General features: G+C 40.4%; 2 protein-coding genes across 8 annotated transcripts; both read right to left on the bottom strand.

Annotated features, from left to right (window-relative positions):
* Nucleotides 1-1802: 1802 nt before the first annotated feature.
* On the bottom strand, nt 1803-12595 carry msh5 (mutS homolog 5). Of its 6 annotated transcripts, none has more exons than XM_038711501.1 (26): nt 12509-12595; nt 11741-11845; nt 11533-11656; nt 11290-11370; nt 10973-11026; nt 10726-10847; nt 10510-10619; nt 10184-10219; nt 9700-9782; nt 9564-9609; nt 8805-8943; nt 8612-8674; nt 8403-8531; nt 8198-8270; nt 7926-8035; nt 7665-7745; nt 7466-7553; nt 7284-7351; nt 6390-6508; nt 6003-6129; nt 5207-5356; nt 4844-4918; nt 2877-3023; nt 2483-2620; nt 2338-2411; nt 1803-2241 (listed from the first exon to the last, which is right to left on the bottom strand). In XM_038711501.1, exons 2-26 carry the CDS (start codon nt 11831-11833, stop codon nt 2121-2123), a joined length of 2451 nt encoding a protein of 816 aa, XP_038567429.1. In that variant the 5' UTR covers nt 11834-11845; nt 12509-12595; the 3' UTR covers nt 1803-2120. The 6 variants fall into 6 exon arrangements, with proteins under 6 accessions (XP_038567429.1, XP_038567431.1, XP_038567430.1 ...); XM_038711503.1 differs by having other exon boundaries at nt 10726-10781; XM_038711506.1 differs by having other exon boundaries at nt 2101-2241; nt 2338-2394.
* A 2303-nt stretch (nt 12596-14898) lies between these two features.
* LOC119897640 (SPRY domain-containing SOCS box protein 1) lies at nt 14899-18975 on the bottom strand. 2 transcript variants are annotated; one of them, XM_038711492.1, is made up of 3 exons: nt 17977-18975; nt 15547-16330; nt 14899-15449 (listed from the first exon to the last, which is right to left on the bottom strand). In XM_038711492.1, exons 2-3 carry the CDS (start codon nt 16274-16276, stop codon nt 15319-15321), a joined length of 861 nt encoding a protein of 286 aa, XP_038567420.1. In that variant the 5' UTR covers nt 16277-16330; nt 17977-18975; the 3' UTR covers nt 14899-15318. The 2 variants fall into 2 exon arrangements, with proteins under 2 accessions (XP_038567420.1, XP_038567421.1); XM_038711493.1 differs by lacking the exon at nt 17977-18975 and adding an exon at nt 16909-16968.
* Between the last annotated feature and the right edge of the window lie 1904 nt (nt 18976-20879).

The following is a 20879-nucleotide window of genomic DNA, read 5'->3' as shown; positions in this document are numbered from 1 at the left end:
AAACTCATATTATGGCCCCGAGGAGATTAGTCCTTTTTCAGCTCTGAAGTCAGCTGTTTGCCAACTGTCTGTGCTCAGACAGTGAACTCCAAACCTAAAGCTCAGCGACGGTGTTAAATCCAAAACTGCCTAGACAATCATGTTTTCGTATCCAAATATGCTGCAATTAAAATAATTTGAATATAAAGTGGTTTAGTTAATATGAGGTTAAAATGAAGACTTTTATTTTAAATGGGTTTTCAGCCACATTTGATGAGATTTGATTAGAAAATGTTTTGTTCTGTAGCAAATAGTAGTAAATAGCTATTTTTAGGAAGAAGGCTCTTTGCATTTCAATGTGTGGTACTAGTTGTATTATTTTGGGGGATTTGTGCAGTACAGTGTGGTAGGAATAACTAAGGGTTTGTCCCATTCCAGCCAACTCTTTCAATTAATTCCAGTATCTGTCTGGTTAATAAAAACACGATGAAGCCCGAAGACTTGGAGCACTCCCTCAATAACACAAGTCATCCACTCAAAGAAACAAATTCCAGACTGCTGCAGAATAAACAAAACATTTCTGAGATGCTCGGCAGAATGTGGCTCATCAGCTTGGCTTGATGTCCTTCAGCGGCGTTCCAGCACTTCACACATTCAGCACCCCCTGAATAATTAATGTGTCCAACAAGCTATTACATAAATGCCTCAAAATCTGCATAATCCAAAGCATTTCATCCATTAATCTGACATCTACACTGTTACTAAGTGTATACTCTCTGTTCTTTGCTTATTTTTTTAGTGTTGTTTTATTAGTTGCATGATCTTGTACAGTTATGTCTGCCACTTTTTATCCTGCTGTATTGTGAGTTTCTTGCAAATAAGTTTCTAAACTCAACGGGACTTATCTGGTTAAATAAAAAATAAAGTAAAATAGAAAAAAGTTTCTCAGATTTTGCTCAATATACTACACATAATTACATTTAAATTTATAAAAACAATATCTTATTCAATAAGAATAAGATGTGTTTTTTTCAAATATCTCATTGTTAGACACTGGTCTCCTTTGGCAGCAACTTTTTTGCCAGTAGAGCTTTACTGCATCAAGCTGTCCTGTTTCTGTGGGGTTCCTTGGGCTCAGGTGAGGAGGAGGAGCAGTTACAGCAGCTCATGGAGTCAGTCGGATTTGAGGAAGAAGTAGGGGAGTATCTGAAGTGTTTCTACTGTGACCTGGGCTTCTGGGATGCCTGCTACACCACTGAAACCAACTGCAGCCTCGGGGAACGCTGCTACACGGGCCGAGGGAAGGCAGGTGTGTTGGATAAGACTGTGTATGTTTATTAATTAATATCTAAGCATTAGAATGGTTATCAGGGTAAACTTATATACTTAGAGACCTTATACTGAATACCATTGTCTTGTCTCCCCAGCTGATACTCTGGACGTGAAGACTTTAGGTTGTGTGAAGGCGGAGAAGTGCGGCGTGGAGACTATGGTGGAGCTCTTCTCCAACAAAACCATCTTTGTCATGACCAAACACTGCTGCGACACTCCCTTCTGCAACTCGGCACACACGCTTCCAACCAGCACACTTTTTCGTCTCACTGTGGCTGTTCTAACTACCTGGCACCTCGCTGAAGCCTCATGGGGACCACAGTAAAAAACCTGCATTTATTCATGGTGTCAAACCAAAAAAGACAAAGACATGAAGTTTGAAGTGATGCTGAAAGGACTTCAACCATATGGTGAAGAAAAATGACCAGCTTTGCAGAACCTTTGTACAGTCCAATAGACTGCTGAATTAGAAAACACTACTTAGATACATATTCATTTAGAAAAGCTTTAATCCAACCAATTTGTTTGTATCATATTAAATTGAATTAATGGTATTTTAACTGAAAAAAACATGAAAAGGTTTGAGCTGGGTTTTTTTTTGCTACAACATAAACCTTGCCGACACATGCTGTATAATAAATGTTTCAGTCACACTGTAATATAATTCTTGTCATGTATTTAGATAAATATATCCTGTCTACAGGTAAAACATCGGGAAAAGTCTGCTCGCCCCCAAAAGTAACTGAAAACGTTTGATAGTGAATGAACAAACTGACCGCAGAGCTGTAGAAAAACTTTTGCAGAACAGTTTAGCTGAGGTTCAGCAGCTCCCCAGCAGAGGGCAGGAGCTCCTCTTTCATGAAGTGCTGAAGGTCCAAGTCTTTGTCCTCCAGGTCCAGGTTCAGGAACCTCTCCACCACAGACCTGCACCTGCCCGTCACACACATACGAACATACCTGGCTGTATTACATACACTACTCGCTTGAGTTTTCATTGTCATTCTGTGCAGCTGGAGTTTAACAAACCTGTTTGCCTGCTCATCAGATGATGCTTTGTCAATGCGTTTGATGGGTCTTCCTGTCCTGTACAGGTCAGACACCTGACCAATCACACACAGTCAGTCAATGTGAGCATGCTTCTGTGAATCTGTGTGTGTGTGTGTGTGTTTACCTCCACTCCTCTCTGTACAATGCTAGTTGGCAGGCCTGCCAGTGTAGCGATGTTGGCAGCATAGCTGGACTGACAGATTCCTTCCTTCAGTTGGTACAGAAACACCAACTCATCCCCGTCCACTGCTGTCTCTAGAGTCTAACACACACACACACACACACACACATATAAAAACACAACCACATACACATAAAAATTCAGTACTTATAAAATAAACTTCTAATGAGGTAAAACACATCTCAAGTGGAGCCTCATTATCTAATCACTTGGAAGTTTTGCTGTCAATTTATTCTGCAGCACATTATTTTACCATCATGAAACCTCACTAACATTCACAAAATGCTTCTGGCTACATTTTATTATTGTGCAAGCTTGGCTAAGTATTTCTCAGTACCAGCAGAGACAGCAGGCCAGAGGAGGGTAGAAGGCCCAGCTGCAGCAAACTGTGGAAGTTAGTAGCCAACAGGACGTGAGGAACATCCCCCGGAGCTTTTCTCAACCAATGAGAGACCGAAGCAGCCAGCAGGGACAGTCCATCCACCTGAAGGGGAACATGATACTGTCAGCTGTGTTTTGGAGCAAGGATGACGCAGCTATTGGTGAAGGTTAAAGTTAAGGTCTTTACCCAAACCGTTGTTAGCCAGAACATTGGTGCCACAAATAAACCAGTTCACAGGACGTTCCTGCTCATTGTTCTGTGGATTAAAAAGTCCACCCACTAAGATGTCCTCCTTTCTTTTTGACTGAGCAATAGTATTACAACAACAAATGTTAACTTAATTGATGATAACGTTACAGGCGATTATGCTTCATCTTTGCAAATGAATTGCTACTCACTGGCAATAATAATGACCTAATTAATATTAAAATAAGACAAGCATCTTAATTAAATGGATTGATTTATGACAGAAACATGTATCCATGCACACAAGAAAAGAAATTCTCTGTGTAAGTCAATATAGTCAATCTGAATTCTAATCACAAAAGACAAAGTTTGTTTGTTTACTTTGAACGTTGTTGTAAAACTAGGTCGCGCTTTCTCCACAAGGGAGAGCTGTTCTGTCATTGAACCACCCACAGGAAAGGAAAGCAAAAACCGCTTAAATTTTCACACGTTACACCACCTGTGGGTAAGGTTTTCGGTTTTACATTTAGCACTTACCTCTAGTGGACATTACCACAAATACTGAGATATAACTGAAATGCAGTTCAGCTTGTGGTTGTAAAACATATGTTAGCCTTTGAAGATTTATTCATAAAATCTACTATTGAACCTGCTATATAACTGATTTGTTGGTCACTTGGGGCAGTGGAAACAAGATGAAATTAACATATAATCAATCATCGTTTTAAGTTGTTATGGTGAACCTTTAGCAAACTGCTTATCTGTCGTGTTTCTATCCACCTGGCGAATGTAAGTCCAATATTCATTTTCTTTCAGCTCTGTTTTGGTCTCTACCAACTCCTGAAGGAAATATCTGGCTCTTTAGTTGAGTGCTTAATGCTCCAGCTAAAAGCAGCTGCCTACTGCGGCTGGAAATGATGCTATGAGAGCAATGAAAGTGAATTAAAACAGTAATGTTCAGCCAGACAGCTAAACAATGAGCTGAAACTTACTAAAACTCCATGAAGCCAAAGGGAGCAGCAGTCTGTAGGTTTATAACTACAACAAACCCCTTTCACATTGTCCTTTGATACATTGTCGTGATAAAAATATTGATTATAGGCATTAACACTATAATCAATAATTAACTGGCCTAAGACACAACATATTCAGCGTACATTAGTATACTTTCTTTTGTTGTTTTGTTCTGGGCTCTGCCTCCCACCTCTATGTCTCCTATTAGACAAATAAAATTGGTTTGGACTCTCCCCATCCTTCTGTAGAGTAGCCTGGCATACAGTAATAGAGTACAGAGAACATAATGATGCAGTGTGAACACTGTATGTTTCATAATATCCAGCAGGAGATTTGCTCCAGTTACCAAAATTTAAATATAAAAACAATATGTAAGTAAGCATATGAAACACTTCAACACAAAAAAACAGCAGCTATTTAAGATCAGCAGTTATAACAGTCTTTGTCTATGGTTCCAAAATTGCATTATTACTTCCCTTGCCTGTAGACGGCGCATATCAACACTTCTACTGTATTTCTGTAGTTCTAAACAGCTGCTGCAGTTTTCATGCTGGTAGGTGGCACATGTTGGGCTGAACTGAAGGTCTTTTCGTGCAGCAGCTCTAAATTGGACAATGTTGGCTGGGATTGGATTCAGGCGCTTCACATTAATGACACTGTGTGTCCTTGTTATGTGTGTACATATGTATTTAATTCACAAAGCACAGGAAAGTTCTTCTTACTGAGTTAGTTCCTTTCCCAAATTCATCGATGAGAACTAATGAGTTGCCGGTACTGCTGTTGAGAGCCTGGGCCATCTGGAGAATAGAGACATAAAGTGTTATACTACACACTGTACTACACTGTTTTATTGTGTGTGTTTGTGTGTGTGTGTGTTATGTGTGTGTTATGGTTGTAGGCAGTAGCTGCTTTACAAAAATGTCTTGACAGGTGGAGAGTGGGAGAGGAGCTGGAAGACAGTAGTGTTGGAAGTTCATATCTTTTATTTCCACACCCACACACACTGACATACAAACACACACAGAAGCCTGTGTCCATATAAGTGCGTGTGTGTGTGTGTGTGTGTGTGTGTGTGCGTCAGGTACTTGGTTGAGGTCTATCATGAAGGTGCTGAGGCCCACAGACACAGACTCTCTGCTCTGCATGCGGGTAAAGATCCCATCCACCAGACCGATCTCTGCCTCCTTTGCGGGCACATCTGAGCCAATCAGAGCCATGAACACAATCAGACCCACCTGCCAAAATCAAGTCAGAAGACCGGTTAAGAGACAAGTCAAGATTGGATGTCAAGCGCTGTTGTGTGAACTCACCCAAATGGAAAACATCAGCCATTCTCAGTAGCAGCCTTGAGGTCAAAACCCCCCAATCGAGTGTAAAATGATTCTCCTGAAATACTGCAAATTAGTTTCAAGGACTCTTCTAATAATTAATCAATTAAAATATATAAATAATGTATAAAACGTGTACATCATGACAGCAGTCATCATCCAGCACAATGCTGAGGTAACTACTGTCTGTAGTGCAACTACTGGTGATGAAGAAACAGATGATGAAGGCAAGATTATGTGCAATTTAGCAGAATTATGTGAACAAGTGTTGTCTCCCATATGTATAGCGTCAGTGGTCTTTTGTTTCTTTAAAGCTCTCCGTTAATTTCGCTGTAACGTCTTGCCTCAACACAGTGTATGACTAGTTGTAGTGAAAGAAACAACAAAGACTTAATGTTTGGCCAAACATCAATGACAAGCCAATTTCAGGTAAACAGGAAACCACAAATGGTTGAATATCGAGCTAGCCAAGACCAGAAGCAGTTTATCATTGGACCTGTTACTGAGACGATCGTGTAATTGTTAGGAACAGAGATTTTTCTGACTGTCCCACCTGTTTGAGGTAGATGCTCTTGCCAGATGAGTTGGGGCCAGTGATCATCTTGACTCGGCCCTGCAACTCTGAGCTCTGGAAGGCATTGGCGACAAACATGGGAGAGCACAGCTCTAACAGCGGGTGTCTAGAAAATCGGAAAATACAAACATTTCAGTCCTGTACTGTATTCTTATTAAATACCACTTCTGCTTTATGTGTGCATGTGCCTGTTTGTGTGTGCTGTGAATGTGAATAGTAATCCGACTACTGTTAGATTAGCTTACATGACATGATACATACTATCATACTTTACTGGACACTTTAGATTACAAAAAGAAGCGGAGCACCTGGGTAATTGTTATCATTCAATTATCATCAATTATCATCTAGTGTTTGAGTGCTTACCTGCCCTGTGTGACTGTTATCGTCCTGTGGCTGGCCATTTTGGGTGAGGTGTAGCTGTACTCTTGGGAGGCTCTGCTCATAGCCATCAGACAGTCCAGCTCAGCAGTGAGATCCAGGACCTACACAGCACACACAGTAAACACACTGACAGCACTGAACACCGTTTTGACCAATTAAAGAGGAGCAAGCAAGAGCTCTAGTGTTCAATAAATTAGCATGTGACGGAAGCTGATTATTTAGCCACATTTGGTGGAAAGTATTAGTATTTAGAACATGCTGAGAATACTGATGGACAACAAAGAAGTGGATTATGTTGCAGGAGCAGTGTGAGAATTTACTTTGGATGTTTTCATACTCCACTGGAATGGGAATCCACCGAAAGAATGGGTGAGTGTGAGTGTTTAATTCCCAAAAGAGAGATTTTGGGTGTCACTTTAATAAAGCTTAATTTCAACATCTGAAACCCTGCAATTCTGTATTTTAATAAAGCTCCTTATTTTACATCAGTGCAATTGGCAAGTTCCAATCTGCTTAATAGCTAGAACATTTTAACCACAGCTACAATATTGGGAAGACAATAACCCATCATCTAACCTTAATGCTCATTCTGCCCTAAAAAATAACAATAAAATTTGCAATTACAGCATGAAATAGCGGCACACTCATCTGTCATGAGACAAATTTCAAAGCACTTGAAAATAACTTGTAATGGGAGTAGGACCTGTTTTATAGTGTGTGAAACAAAATCCAAGGAAACACTGATAGCTAATCACAACAAACTGATAGCTAATCACCTACACACATTAACAGAATAACTTGCCAACAATTATTTTAACAGAGTGGGAGTCGTGTTTTAAACTCTGGAACATGAAGTGCACAGTGATGCATGACAACCTTGTAGAGGGAGATGCTCTTCTCAAGGATTGTGTTCTGCAACTGTGTCATTACTGCCGTCTCCATGTCTGAGAAATAGGAAGTATGCCATCAGGAAAGCCTTTAGTGGTCGGGGTCATTTCTAAAAAATGTCAGGTACACAGCTCGGGTAAAGGTTTTCTGTTAGTAAGAAGGTAAAATACCTCTAATGTCACAGTGCAAGTCTCCTAGGAGGTCGTCTAGCTCCTTCGTTCTCTGGCTGCGGTAGTGCAGACGGTCCTCTGACAGAAACTAGGCCACATGCACATAAGGAAAAGACAGAGTATTACAGCACATGAGCATTTGACATTTTGAAGAACACAAACACTCAAAATGAACAGGTTGACAAGATCATAAGCAAACCATAAAATCAAGCCCCTCTATATAAAAATCCTCTTTCTCCACCATGCTGGGCAGGCGAGGGACAGAGAGCAGGAATCCAATCTGTAAGGAGAATTAAACAATGTAAAATTGTAAAATATACATGAGCATTGATATATGTGGTACTGCAGAGAAACTATTATCGACATGTCTCATAGTACGAAGCCCACTACATAATACTGTACAGTAGGGCAGAAGCCAGATAAGTAAACAAAAATGTAGTTGCAAAGATAAAGCTCAGACCAGAGGGATGTAGATGACACAGCAGGAGGGGATGCGAGCGTCCAGGTGTTCCAGCTCTCTTCTGGCTACATCTGTCAGGAAGTCGGACAACCCCATCATCTTCCTCTTCTCTGACAGGGGGAGGGAGTGTTGTTTAGACTTTAAATCAACCACCATCCGAACTTATCAACACAGGCTCAAAACACTTGGAGATTTCTGATCAGGCTTTTCAGCACTTATTATGCGAGTTAAACTATATTCTCCAGTTTTGAATCCAGCATGGAGGCACTTACTCTCATCAATTGCTGGGTCCACATTTGGTTTGATGCTGAAGCGCTTCTCAGCTATGCTGGTTTCAAAATCCACCTACATGTTCCAAATCAGAGGTGGAGTCAAATTTGTTAACAGTCTGCAAAACAATTGTGTACTACTGAGCATGGCAACAAAGGCCAGGAGATTTCTCAGATTTAAAGCTGTGTATTAATGTGTGCGTCTCACAACTCGGCTGATGAGGGAGGCAACATGGTGGAGGTCATCAGAGAATCCTTCACTGATGTCACGAAAGAGCTGAATGGACTGAGGTAGGTGTCGCACCGTGTCCCTGATGCACACTGCATTGTACACTGTCTGACAAACCCACACCAGCACAACACTTAGCAGAACCCGTCAGATGGATAAGGTGAGAATGGTAAAACTGTACCTCCAACCTTGTAGAGACTCTGCCAGTCTGTCACTTTGGTGTGAGAGAGAGACATCCTGCGCAGAAGAGTCTGACACACAAGCACAGACCGGCTTTAGGCAGAGTCATAACTTCTACGTTCATGTTGTGACAAGGCACTTAAGGGGATAAATGGTCACAGATGTGGAGAAAAAAAGTAGGTCATTGGACAGAGTTGTTACTGGTATGTTAGTGATGTTGCGTAGCGAAGCCTGCAGGGTGCTCAAGGCGTCAGAGTTCCGTGGTGACGTGAAGAAACGAATCACTTCCTGTCTCCTGTGTAACACAGCCAGGTCCTGCGTTGGCCGCATAAACCACTGGCTGAGAGAAGACAGGAAATCACTCACACTTACTGTAAAGCAAACAGCACAAACTTGCAAAGTTTACATCTTCCAATCGGACAATAACCAGAGTTAAACAGATGTGGCGTGTATGCAAAAAATAATGGTCATGTAAAGACAAAAGGGAGAATTACATAAATGTACATTCCCACAATAATCATAGTATGGAATTAAGACAAATACAAATCTTCGGTCTGATTTTTTGTTTGTTTCTAATGGACTGAATATTCCTAATAAATCAACAATAAATCAACTTTTGAAGTAGTTATTGTTATATTTATAATTATTGTGCTTTAAGCATTATATAGAGCACTTTGAATTTCCTGTTTATTAAATTAGCTATAAACCTATCAGTTGCATTCATAGTACCAGTAGTAGTAATGGTGGTGCTGCAACACTACCAGAGGAATCTGACATCAATTTCTCATATGAACAATATAAACTGTTATAGACCATAGTGGCAAAGACATCAGCTTAGTTAAACTGGATACTGATGACCTGCTAAAAGTAATAATAAAAGAATTATATTCTCTTGTGATAAAGTAACAGCAAATAATTTTTTTGTTGCGTGACTGGACTATCACAAGAGGTGTTTCTCACCGTAGCAGTTTGGAGCCAAACTTGCACCTACAGCGGTTCAGTATCCCTGTGACACATAATAATAAGGAGTTCATGTAAATACCATTAAATAAGACTAAAAGATAATGTCCTGAATGCTACCTTCAGGGCCACATACCATAAAGACTGAGTCCTTCCTTTTCACCTGAATGGAGCTTGTACACTGATGGGTGAAGTTCTGATTTAAAGATCTGCAGTACACTGGAACAAATACCAATACGAATGGTGATGTCTCAACCACCCCTTGTCTCTTTTTATATGTTTTGCCTGCTTAACCTAATAGTGAATCCAATTTGAATATCACATTTTATACAACTTTAGCACATTTTAATTCTTTATTTTACAGAAATACAGTGTTGATCACAAAAGGTGCCAAACCACAATGGCAAATTAAATCTAAAACAAAAACAAAACAAAGGCAGGAAAGCAAAAGTTAGATCCAAGGTAAGCACGTAATAGTCAAATTAAAATATACTATACATCTGTTTTAGTTGTGGAACAGGGAACGATTAACGAGAGATTTAAGAGATCAGTGTCAGCTTTTAGGGAAACATACTGGAAAAGGACAATTTATAATGGAGACTTTGCTTGAACACTTTTACCTGTAGGTGTCTCGGTCAATGCAAACAACGCTTTTACTATAATGGGATGAAGCACATTTCAGAGAAGAAACATTTTCATTCGTTAAAACTTCTGCATCACATGAGATGGGTTTGGTTTGCTGGTAGATAGAGAACAGAGATGTAATGTAAAATGTAACTCAGTAGATGTACACCAATGAATGCTACTGCTGCCTGTTAGACAGACTAAAACCTGTTTAGCTAAACAGAGAGCAGTGAAAAATCACTATTCATTGACAAAACTCATTGTGGAAAATGTGTAATCACTCTCCTATGTGTGTGCTTGGCCACATTAATGTGTGTCTTACAGTGTGTAGGCGTGAAACTGTAGGATAGGAACTCCAACACTGCTGTCTTCCAGCTCCACTCCTACTCTCCTCCTGTCCAGACATTTCAGCAGAGCGCCCACTGCCCTCAGCTACCCAACAGATGTACACAACACAAACATCAACACACATATACACAAGAAAATGATGGACAACGATCGAGTGACGGATGGGATGATCCGTAGACAGCTGGCTCACCATCAGGGGAGAGTCAAAGGACATACAGGAGGAGAGGTAGGACATTTTTTCTCTCTCTGAAAGGGAGGCAGGAAGGAAAGGCAGATGGGCAGAAAGTAGCCTCTGCTTACCAAGCTCCAGACCTGCATCATTCAAAAACTGACTCAAAATCAATCTGTTCATTGTGAAAAAATCATGCAAATTATTGCAGAAACCCCGCTTAAAATTAATAAGGACATTTGTATATCATTTGTGGGTGTCTGTTTACCAAAGTCAACATATGGATAAGTAACCACCTCTGGGTTGTAGTCTGGATTTGAACCTGGGATACAACAGATGGAAAATAGCAGTAGTTTCACATGGTAGAATTTTTTCACTATAGGGTAATCAGTAAACGTCTTATAAAGCGGTTTGTAATAGCTATTAAATCACTCTTCTCCCTTATCACATTAGCTAGCTGAAGTGTCAAGCAGCCCTAATCTCATTGCATTCCCTTGACCCAGAAACTACATGTCCCGTACCATGTGTGACATTTTTCTGTTTCCCCTCCCTATAGCAAGATAATTCTTGTCTCCCAGCACTCACCAAGTTGTTGCAGGAAGCGTGTCATGCAGAGCTCCTGCTTTGCACTGGTAATTATTACATGGGGACTAACCTCCAGAATGACTAAACAACAGACAAAAGTGGATACAAGCTACATACAGTAAAGTATGGCAAGCACCAGTTTATATACACAGTTGTCATTTTTGAGCTATTTAAAATACATGAAAGCCATAAACCTAATCTATTTGGGGTTAGAGACTGTGCAGCAGGCTGTGTAATGTTTACCTCTAGCCAGCAGGTGGAGCTCGTAGTTGTCAGGAGTGTCCATCATGTAGTGTAAAGAGGAGTCCTTACTGTCATAGAAGCAGAGGCCCACCTGTCCCTGCTGGGCTAAAACACTCAGTAAAACCTGGTGATAAACAAATACAGGAGTATGAATCTGACTGTTACGACTATCCACTACCCTGTTGGAGAGCGTGACGCCTGAACTTACCACAGATTGGTCTTCCTCCTCTTCTTCATCTTCATTCATGCCCGGGGGACCAAAAACTAACCCTCCTCCTCCCAGACTTTCCAGTGATGCCATGACCAGTTAATTCTAGACAGGAACAGTCCGTTTAAGCTAATAATGTAATGCTCTACATCAGAGGATTTCAAAGCGGGAGGCGGGGCTCCCCAGGGGGCTCCAAACAGTTTAATGGGAGGCTCCGTGATTTTTTTTTTTTCCACAATTATATCATTAATTAACCAGAGGAGATATAGAAAAGCCTAAATGTGTGTGCTTTGGTTAAAGGCATTGTTCAGGGACTCAGTAGTTTGGGGGAATTTTACAGTTTTTCCCACATTTGCAGAGATTAATAACATAAAGTATCTTCATTGTCTGTCAAAGGTTAACAGAAACTTTCCTTTGACAAGGCTCAACACTGAAACAATAACACATATTTAAACCCATCTAGATTGATAGATGCAAGATAGAACTAAAATATTAAATAAGCTAAAAGATAAAATTACCACTGATCAAACACTAACTTCCACAGTCTCAGACTTTGAAAACCCCTGCTCTACATCAGTTATTTGACAATACAACCCACATCATCAAACCTTCAAAAACAAACTTTTAGCTAACTTAGTTAGCTGTCTAGGTTAATCAATTAGCCAATAAAACGGAGTTAATCCAAATTAGCTACCATTTAGCCAAGCTAGCTACTGTAAAATAGCTACCTTGAGCCAAGCCACATTAAGTTAGCTAACATATACTTACAGGAGGTCTTGGACTTTATATTTTAAAGCAAACTTTAATCTTTTCTTGTCAGTTTTCCAGGAGCGCTCACGTGACATGACGTCACATGCGCGGGCATTCCTTCCTGTCCCGCTGTTGTCATGACAACGGTGTGCCGTTTGACAATGATGCTACACGGACACAACGTGGAACAAAAAACACAAACAAACAAGCAAACAACATTTAGTTATTATAGTTATTTTTATTAAAGTAGGATTTAACAAAGATTTGCTGTGTGCAATAATGTACCTGGTCTATGCTATTAGTACTACTACAGTGGGGGAAATAAGTATTTGACCCCTTGCTGATTTTGCAGGTTTGCCCACTTACAAAGAATGCAACAATCTACAATTTTAATCATATGTACATTCTAACAGTGAAAGACAGAATCCCAAAGAAAATTCCAGAAAATCACATCATATGAATTTCTAAAAATTGATAACCATCTGATGAGGAAAAACAAGTATATGACCCCCTACCAAACAGCAAGTATTCTGGCTCCTACAAGCCAGTTAGTCTTTCTTTAAGACACAGCCCCAATCCCAACCAATTATCTACATAAAATACACCTGCCTCACCTCGTTACCTGTATAAAAGACACCTGTCAACACCCAAACAACCAGCATCCAACATCAGCACCATGGGCAAGACCAAAGAGCTTTCTACGGACATCAGGGACAAGATTGTTGATCTGCACAAGGCTGGGATGGGCTACAAGAGAATCGGAAAGCAACTTGGAGAGAAAAGATCAACTGTCGGTGCAGTTATCAGGAAATGGAAGAAGCACCACACCACCGCCAACCTCCCTCGGTCTGGGCCTCCACACAAGATCTCGCCTCGTGGGGTGTCCCTGATCATGCGAACGGTGAGGAATCATCCCAAAACCACAAGGGGGAACTGATGAATCAACTGAAGGCAGCTGGGACCACAGTTACAAAGAAACGGTTGGTAACACACTACGCCGTCATGGATTGAAATCCTGCAGCACACGCAAGGTCCCCCTGCTCAAGAAGAAACATGTACAGGCCCGCATGAAGTTCGCCATTCACCACCTGGACGACTCAGAAGAGGCCTGGAAGAAGGTGATGTGGTCAGATGAGACCAAAATAGAACTTTTTGGCCTCAACTCGTCGTGTTTGGAGGGCAAAGAACACCGAGTACAACCCAAAGAACACCATCCCCACCGTCAAGCATGGTGGTGGCAACATCATGCTTTGGGGGTGCTTTTCAGCCAAGGGGACGGGACAACTCCATCGTATTGAGGGGAGGATGGACAGGGCCATGTATCGTGGAATTCTGGACCAACATCTCCTTCCCTCAGTGAGAGAGCTGAAGATGGGTCGAGGATGGGTGTTTCAGCACGACAACGACCCTAAGCACACCGCCAAAGCAACAAAGGAGTGGCTGAAGAAGAAGCACATCAAGGTTCTGGAGTGGCCTAGCCAGTCTCCAGACCTGAATCCAATTGAAAATCTTTGGAGGGAGCTTAAAATTCGAGTTGCCAGGCGACAACCTCGGAACCTGAATGATTTGGAGGCTGTCTGCAGGGAGGAGTGGGCCAACATCCCTGCCGAAATGTGCACAAACCTTGTCACCAACTATAAAAACCGTTTGACATCTGTGCTGGCCAATAATGGCTTTTCTACAAAATATTAACATGCTGTTTGTCCAGGGGGTCAAATACTTGTTTTTCCTCATCAGATGGTTATCAATTTTAATAAATTCATATGATCTTTTCTCTCCAAGTTGCTTTCCGATTCTCTTGTAGCCCATCCCAGCCTTGTGCAGATCAACAATCTTGTCCCTGATGTCCGTAGAAAGCTCTTTGGTCTTGCCCATGGTGCTGATGTTGGATGCTGGTTGTTTGGGTGTTGACAGGTGTCTTTTATACAGGTAACGAGGTGAGGCAGGTGTATTTTATGTAGATAATTGGTTGGGATTGGGGCTGTGTCTTAAAGAAAGACTAACTGGCTTGTAGGAGCCAGAATACTTGCTGTTTGGTAGGGGGTCATATACTTGTTTTTCCTCATCAGATGGTTATCAATTTTTAGAAATTCATATGATGTGATTTTCTGGAATTTTCTTTGGGATTCTGTCTTTCACTGTTAGAATGTACATATGATTAAAATTGTAGATTGTTGCATTCTTTGTAAGTGGGCAAACCTGCAAAATCAGCAAGGGGTCAAATACTTATTTCCCCCACTGTATGTCCGTTGTGATACTAAATATTTTCCATTACTGGTAGACTTAAGTGTACACTCCTCACCTTCTTAAGTCTGGCCGTTGGAAAAAACATGATAAATAGGCTACTTTAATTAAAAAGTTAAAGGAATTGGCACTGTAGCAGCTGAGCTAGCAGCCAGGAATCTGAGTCAGATACAAATTAATTTAATCAGTTTGTTCATAGAGCAGTACAAATGAATTCAGAAATTCAATATATACAGTTTATTTGGGAGTTATTAATGAGTAAAATAAAGAATGCTTTTGCCCTCAGGTTACTTACTACTTGGTTAGATTTAGACAACAAAATTAGGTTAGGTTTAGGAAAAAAAAGCTCTGAAGGCTAACTTCTTTCACATGTGTAAAATAAGAAACAGCAGTATAATATCCTCCCAACTCACTGTGTAAACACCTGTCAAAATATTATCAGTGAACTGTGTATATTTTACATTTTAATAAATAAGAAATAATTATGTACATAATTTTTCATATCAAAAGGAAATGTTCTGTAAATTCTTGGTACAGTTTACAAAATGTTTCCTATTGTGTGTGTGTGTACATATGCTTAAGTGTTACTGACTAGAAAGCAGGTAGTGTTGGAGACAAGAGGGTAGAGGCAGTTTGTGCATTTGATTCTGCCTTTGTTGCCCTAAAAAATGTTGAATTGACAGTCCACATAAAGCCATCAGGGCAGGGGGATCACCTGGGAAGGAGAGAGAAAGAAAAACTCTGTTAGCTTATGTGTTGTAAGAACCAATCAGATCTAACCAAAGCTGATTTGCGTAAAACATGACACTCACGTGTGGCACCGTTCAGGTATCGTAGTCGTATGCTGGCTCCTCCTCTCACGCTGCTCACTGCCGGGAACAGCTCCACTCTACTAGGAAGGTCTTTAAAAGCCACGCCGAGGAAGCTGCCGGCAACAATGAATCCCACAGTCCCTGCATCTGCGTCCAGGACTAGAAGGATGCGCTCAGGAATGGGGAGAGGTGTCTCTGCCGCCTTTGTGTGTAATGGAGTGGGAGACTCAGCAGCCTCAGAGTGACACCTCTTCCTCGTTCCTGGATAAAGTCCCAGAATCTGTCCAGCATGCCACAGCTGATTAGTTTTGAGCTCCCAGCCCCAGGACTGCAAGTCTCCACCCACCAGCACGTTGTACCCTGAGGCCTGCAAAGGGCAGTTCTGCCAGGAGACGCCCAAGACGGCATGACTCCCTCTGTGTTTGGGGCTCCACAGCACCTCCCAGACATGAAGCCCACTCTTCACCCCCATCTCCGCCCTCACCCCATCGCTGCTCCGCTCAACAGGTGAACGTGTCACTTCTTGTTTGCAGGCAGACAGCAGGAAGTGAGGAGAGCGGTGGACTGTGCTCCAGTGCGAGCGACCGTCTCCTGGAGTGACCGGAGAGGAGTTCAGAGTGACCTCGAGGCGAGAGGAGGTTGGAGCAGCCAGCGAAAGGAAAGCTGATGAAGAGGAGGCAGGGCTGTCGTCTGCCCTGCTGTACGGCCACACTGACAGTGAGAGACCCATTGGTACAAACAGACTATACAGCTGAACACACGTCTAAGTGTTGTCAACGAAGAACTGTGGAGAAGACAGACAAATAAACACACAAAGGAAAACACACAGTAATTTCCACAATAAAGAAGTGTGACTTTTCCAGCCTTTTAGTTTACAATTTATTTGTGGTAAAAGTCCATTATGTTGGTGACGTTTTATGCTGAAATGAAAAGGGGAACTAATGATGCTTTTTATGATTAGTTCATGTTTTTTTTTTTCATACACGCTTAAGAGTGTAAAGTTAGAGAGAGGTAAGAATATGAACAGGCAGTGCAGAGTAGAGTCAGGTATAGTGGAAAGTAGATTAAAGTAGCAGACAACAAAGAGAAGGTAGATTATAAGGAGAGAAAAGGAAAGTAAGGTGGAGTAGTGTTGTGGTACTCGAGACCGTTCTTGGTAACCGCGATGGTAAACATGGAAAAGGAGTGTTGAATAAAGATGCTTACGTTGATTTCAGCTCTTAGTTTTTGTATGTGGGTGTTTTAATAGGTATGTGGATCTTTCAGATCAGTCTGAGAAGCACCTATGATCTCGTTCCACATTTTATTGTGTGTCATGTAATGTGGAGAACTGGTCTTGGTCTTGACTCGGTCTCGCCCTACCTCGGTCTTGGTCTCGACTGGTCTCAGCCCCTAACAGTCTTGGTCTTGTCTCGGTCTCCATAAACTCTTTTCTTGGTCTTGACTTGGTTTGGGCGGTCTTGACTACAATACTAAGGTGGAGTAAAGTAGATTAAAGTAGAACATGGTCAGATGGTATAAAGTATAATAAGTAAAGTAGAGGAGAGTGGAATAAGGTAAGTCCAGGAAGGCAGAATAGATTTAGGGTAGAGGACAACAGAGAAGGTAGTGAAGTGGTGTAGAGTAGATGGATCAGTAGTCTAAGGTAATTATAGAAAAGGTGGAGTGGACTCAAGTAGAGTAGAGAAATTGTAAGGTAGAACAGAGTGAAGTAAAATAGAAGAGCAGAAAGGTAAGGTCAGTGGTAGAAAGGAAGGAAGGAAGAAGTATCACATACTTATGTAAAAGTAGCAATATCACTCTGTAAAAGTACTTACAAATTTCCCTTCAAAACTATACTTGAGTAAAAGTCAATAAGCACAATAAAAAAAAAAATATGAGTACAAATCCCCATAATTCAGGAAAAATGGTTTCTGTCAAAGTTTTATTGTTACAAATATTATTAATTATTACTGATGCATTCAAATTTAAACAGCGTTGTTTCACTGAGGCTGGAGCTAATTATAGGTGTTTTTTGTTTATAGTTTTAATTGACTGTTTTTGCATGTATACACATTTCATAGAGGTTTTCAAAAGCTTAACCTGCAAGGTAACTACTAACTATAGCTGTCACATAAATACAGTGGAGTGAAAGGTATATTGCCTCTGAAATGTAGTGGAGTATAAAGCAACTTGAAATTAAAAAGTACAAGTACCTCAAATTTGAGTAAATGTACTTTCCACCACTGGGTAAGGTAGAGTAGAAAAAGGTAAACTAGAGATAATAAGTTAGAATAGAGTAAAAGGGACCCAAGTGGCCAATAAAGAGTAAATAACCACAAACAAATAATAACAAAAGATAAAAGTCACACATTTAAAGACAGTTCAGCTTATTTAATCTACCAAAGTAAACAGTGTCCTACAAGCTTCAAATAGGTCTTTAAATCTTACCAATTGTTTTGCAGAGTCCTTCGCTGTGGTCGTCAGACGCAGACTGTTCCCAGGCATCCTGTATCTGTGTGTTTATAACTGCCTCTTATCGTGGCTATCTCACGCCTCTTATCGCTGTTCGGTAACGTAACCGAGCTGCCCTGTCCGTTGTTTTGATTAGGCCTATTGTTTTGGCACGACCTCCGAGACGGGAACAGCACACTCCATCACTGCAGATTGACGCCATTCAGAGCTACAGAGACAAGGACGAGAGATCCCTTGACGTGCTTGTAAAACACATGAGCGGTGAGAAGAAATGCCACTGTCTTCTGATAGGATGGAGGCCAAATAGATCAGATGTTTCCTTTCATATCTTTCTCCTCTTTTTTTATCTTGTTCTGTAATGAATGTAAACATAAATGGCGAAACACAAGAATAGGATCAAACTCGGGCTTTTAATGAACAAGAAGAGAAAAACAAAATAGATCCCAAATCGGCTCATTATTCCAGAATGCGCATGCGCAAAAACATAAGTAGTGGATTGGGCATTAAAACCCTGGACGCTGTCTTATAGACAATGTTGACACACAGGTCCGAACCTTTTGGGCAGATTTAAACAGTGATGAAAGAAGTAGCCTACACAATAAAAGTAGCAGTACCACAGTGTAGAAATATTCTGTAACAAATAAAATTCCTGCATTTGAAATCTTACTAAAGTAAAAGTACATTAATTCCCAGAATAACTAGTCTCAAAATATAGGCTTCTTAAAGTACTGAAAGAAAAAAGCATTCTTAATGCACAATGGTCTCTTTCACAATAATGTATCTTATCATACTGGATTATAACTAGTGATGCATTAATGTGTACATCATTGAATGTTGCAGCCAGTAGAGGTGGGGCTAATTTCACCACTTCAGTGCTAGGTAGCTTAACAGTGTATCTTTACTAGCTGATTTATATTTTGTATGTATGTATGTATGAGTGACTAAACAAGGTAAGTGTATCCGATCTGTCTAACCTTATTGAGGGATACAGCCCACTAATGTCACATCTTGTTTGTGAGGCCCCCCCCCACACACACACAAAAACCTCCCCCCAATTTATAACAATACAAAAATTTAGGCTATTTATAAACTGAATTATGTCATGTAATCTTGGTGAGGCCTCAGAACTACACAACAAATGTTAGGGATAATCATTGTTTATGTTAAGTGTTTCTGAAAAGAAGAAAAAAAGAATATTGCTTGTATATCAGAATGGCGGATTTTAAAAAAAGCTTACAAATAAACATGTTAATATCTTGTGTGTTTAATCTGTATAAAAAACTAAGTGTAAAACCATTATTCACTTTTTTATGAATGAGTATGTGGCAGACTATTTCTTGACTGGGGACAGTAACTTCCTGAAGTCTTCTCATCTTACCTCCACCAGAAGGTGAAGAGTCATAAAGCTTGGACTCCATGAGGCTGGCATGCTCCACCATACAGGTCTCTAGAGTATGGGTGTATAGCCTACTCTAGATGGGAGTGGATCTGGTAGAGCAAGTTCCCATTGGACATTTTCTCAGTGGATATTACAGCAAACACCTGCACCTGCTTTCCATTTTTCAGCCACTTCACTGATTCGTTTGGGATAAAAGTTGTACACACCAAAGACGAGCATGCCTGGAGGTTTGCTTTTGCTGCCTCAACTTACCTCAGCCTGATATACGGTTCGACTAGAAATACACAAATCACAAAAATATTAACATGAAATAACACATCCTTTAATCAGTGTAGATTTTATGCACACTTGATTTGAGAAATTTCTTTGACTCACCTGGCTTCATAAACACATTACAAGTGTGAGTTATGTGGTTTTTGCAATTCTCAGTTCAATCCCCTTCTCTGTTGTGCAACAATTTAAGGATTTTTGTTGTAGGTATCTGTACTTCTTGTACTAGGTGTCTATCCTTTGCTTTTTCTGTAATGCCATTAAATTTTCTTAAAGTGCTGATGTATTGTCCTATAAATATCTTGTCTCAGTACTACTGCTCCTGGGAAGAGCATCATGAACGAATTGTTGGAATTAAACTGACTGTTTGAAAAAGGAGAGGATCTGCAAAATGAATTCAAGTATTAGTTGTCTTCATAGTTTAATTTGATAAATATGAATATGCATTGGTGTGGTAGAAAGCAATTTACCTGCTCAACTAGATCTTGGTAAGAAGGGCAAAAACTAAACCCCGAGTGAAAAGACTGAACAAAGCCAAGACGTATACGCTGTTCACTAGTGGTACACATAGGTTCAGAGGTCTGGAGTATAATAGATTCAAGTGATAGTTATAGTCTTGATGGCACAAAACCTTCTGTTCCTGCCCAAACAATGCTATTAGCAGCCTTTGGTTTGGTTACATAATGTAATTGTACTAATGTGACCAGCAACACAAATAAACAACAGCAACTACTTGAATTTCAATGTTTCTTACCCACTTTAGACAATAAGATTAACAGCAGCAGGCCAAAAAAAAAGCTAAAGTTTAAGGTTTGTTAACATGTTAATAGGAATTTATCTCTGTTTGGTTGGAATTAGACAACGGAATCTGTAACATACCAATAAATATCAAAATGTTATAATCCCATGAGCTTTAGTAATTTTTTCTCAAATATCAATTATGCTATAAGTATAGTTTGATTATCCCTAAGACTGCAAAACAAAAAAGGTTAGTCCTAATATTAGTGCACTTTTTACTGGTGAATGTATGGTTGCTTGTCTGACAAACTAAGGTACAGGACAAAATGTGTGTTCATGTTTGTTGTTGATTTAGATAAGAAGGAAACTTTATCAGCTACTGTGGGTTGTTCAAAGTCTGTGGCTCTTGTGTTGTGTAGCAGGCTGCCATCTGGCTTAGTGTGACCTTCTGGTCTGCTTTTGATAAAATGTT

This window comes from Micropterus salmoides, unplaced genomic scaffold, assembly GCF_014851395.1.
Source record: "Micropterus salmoides isolate LMB-PRFRI ecotype aquatic unplaced genomic scaffold, ASM1485139v1 Ms_hic_scaffold_11, whole genome shotgun sequence".
NCBI classification, from domain to species: Eukaryota; Metazoa; Chordata; class Actinopteri; order Centrarchiformes; family Centrarchidae; genus Micropterus; species Micropterus salmoides.
Note: the sequence above shows the minus strand (reverse complement) of the source record. Positions and strands in the feature narration are given on the sequence as shown.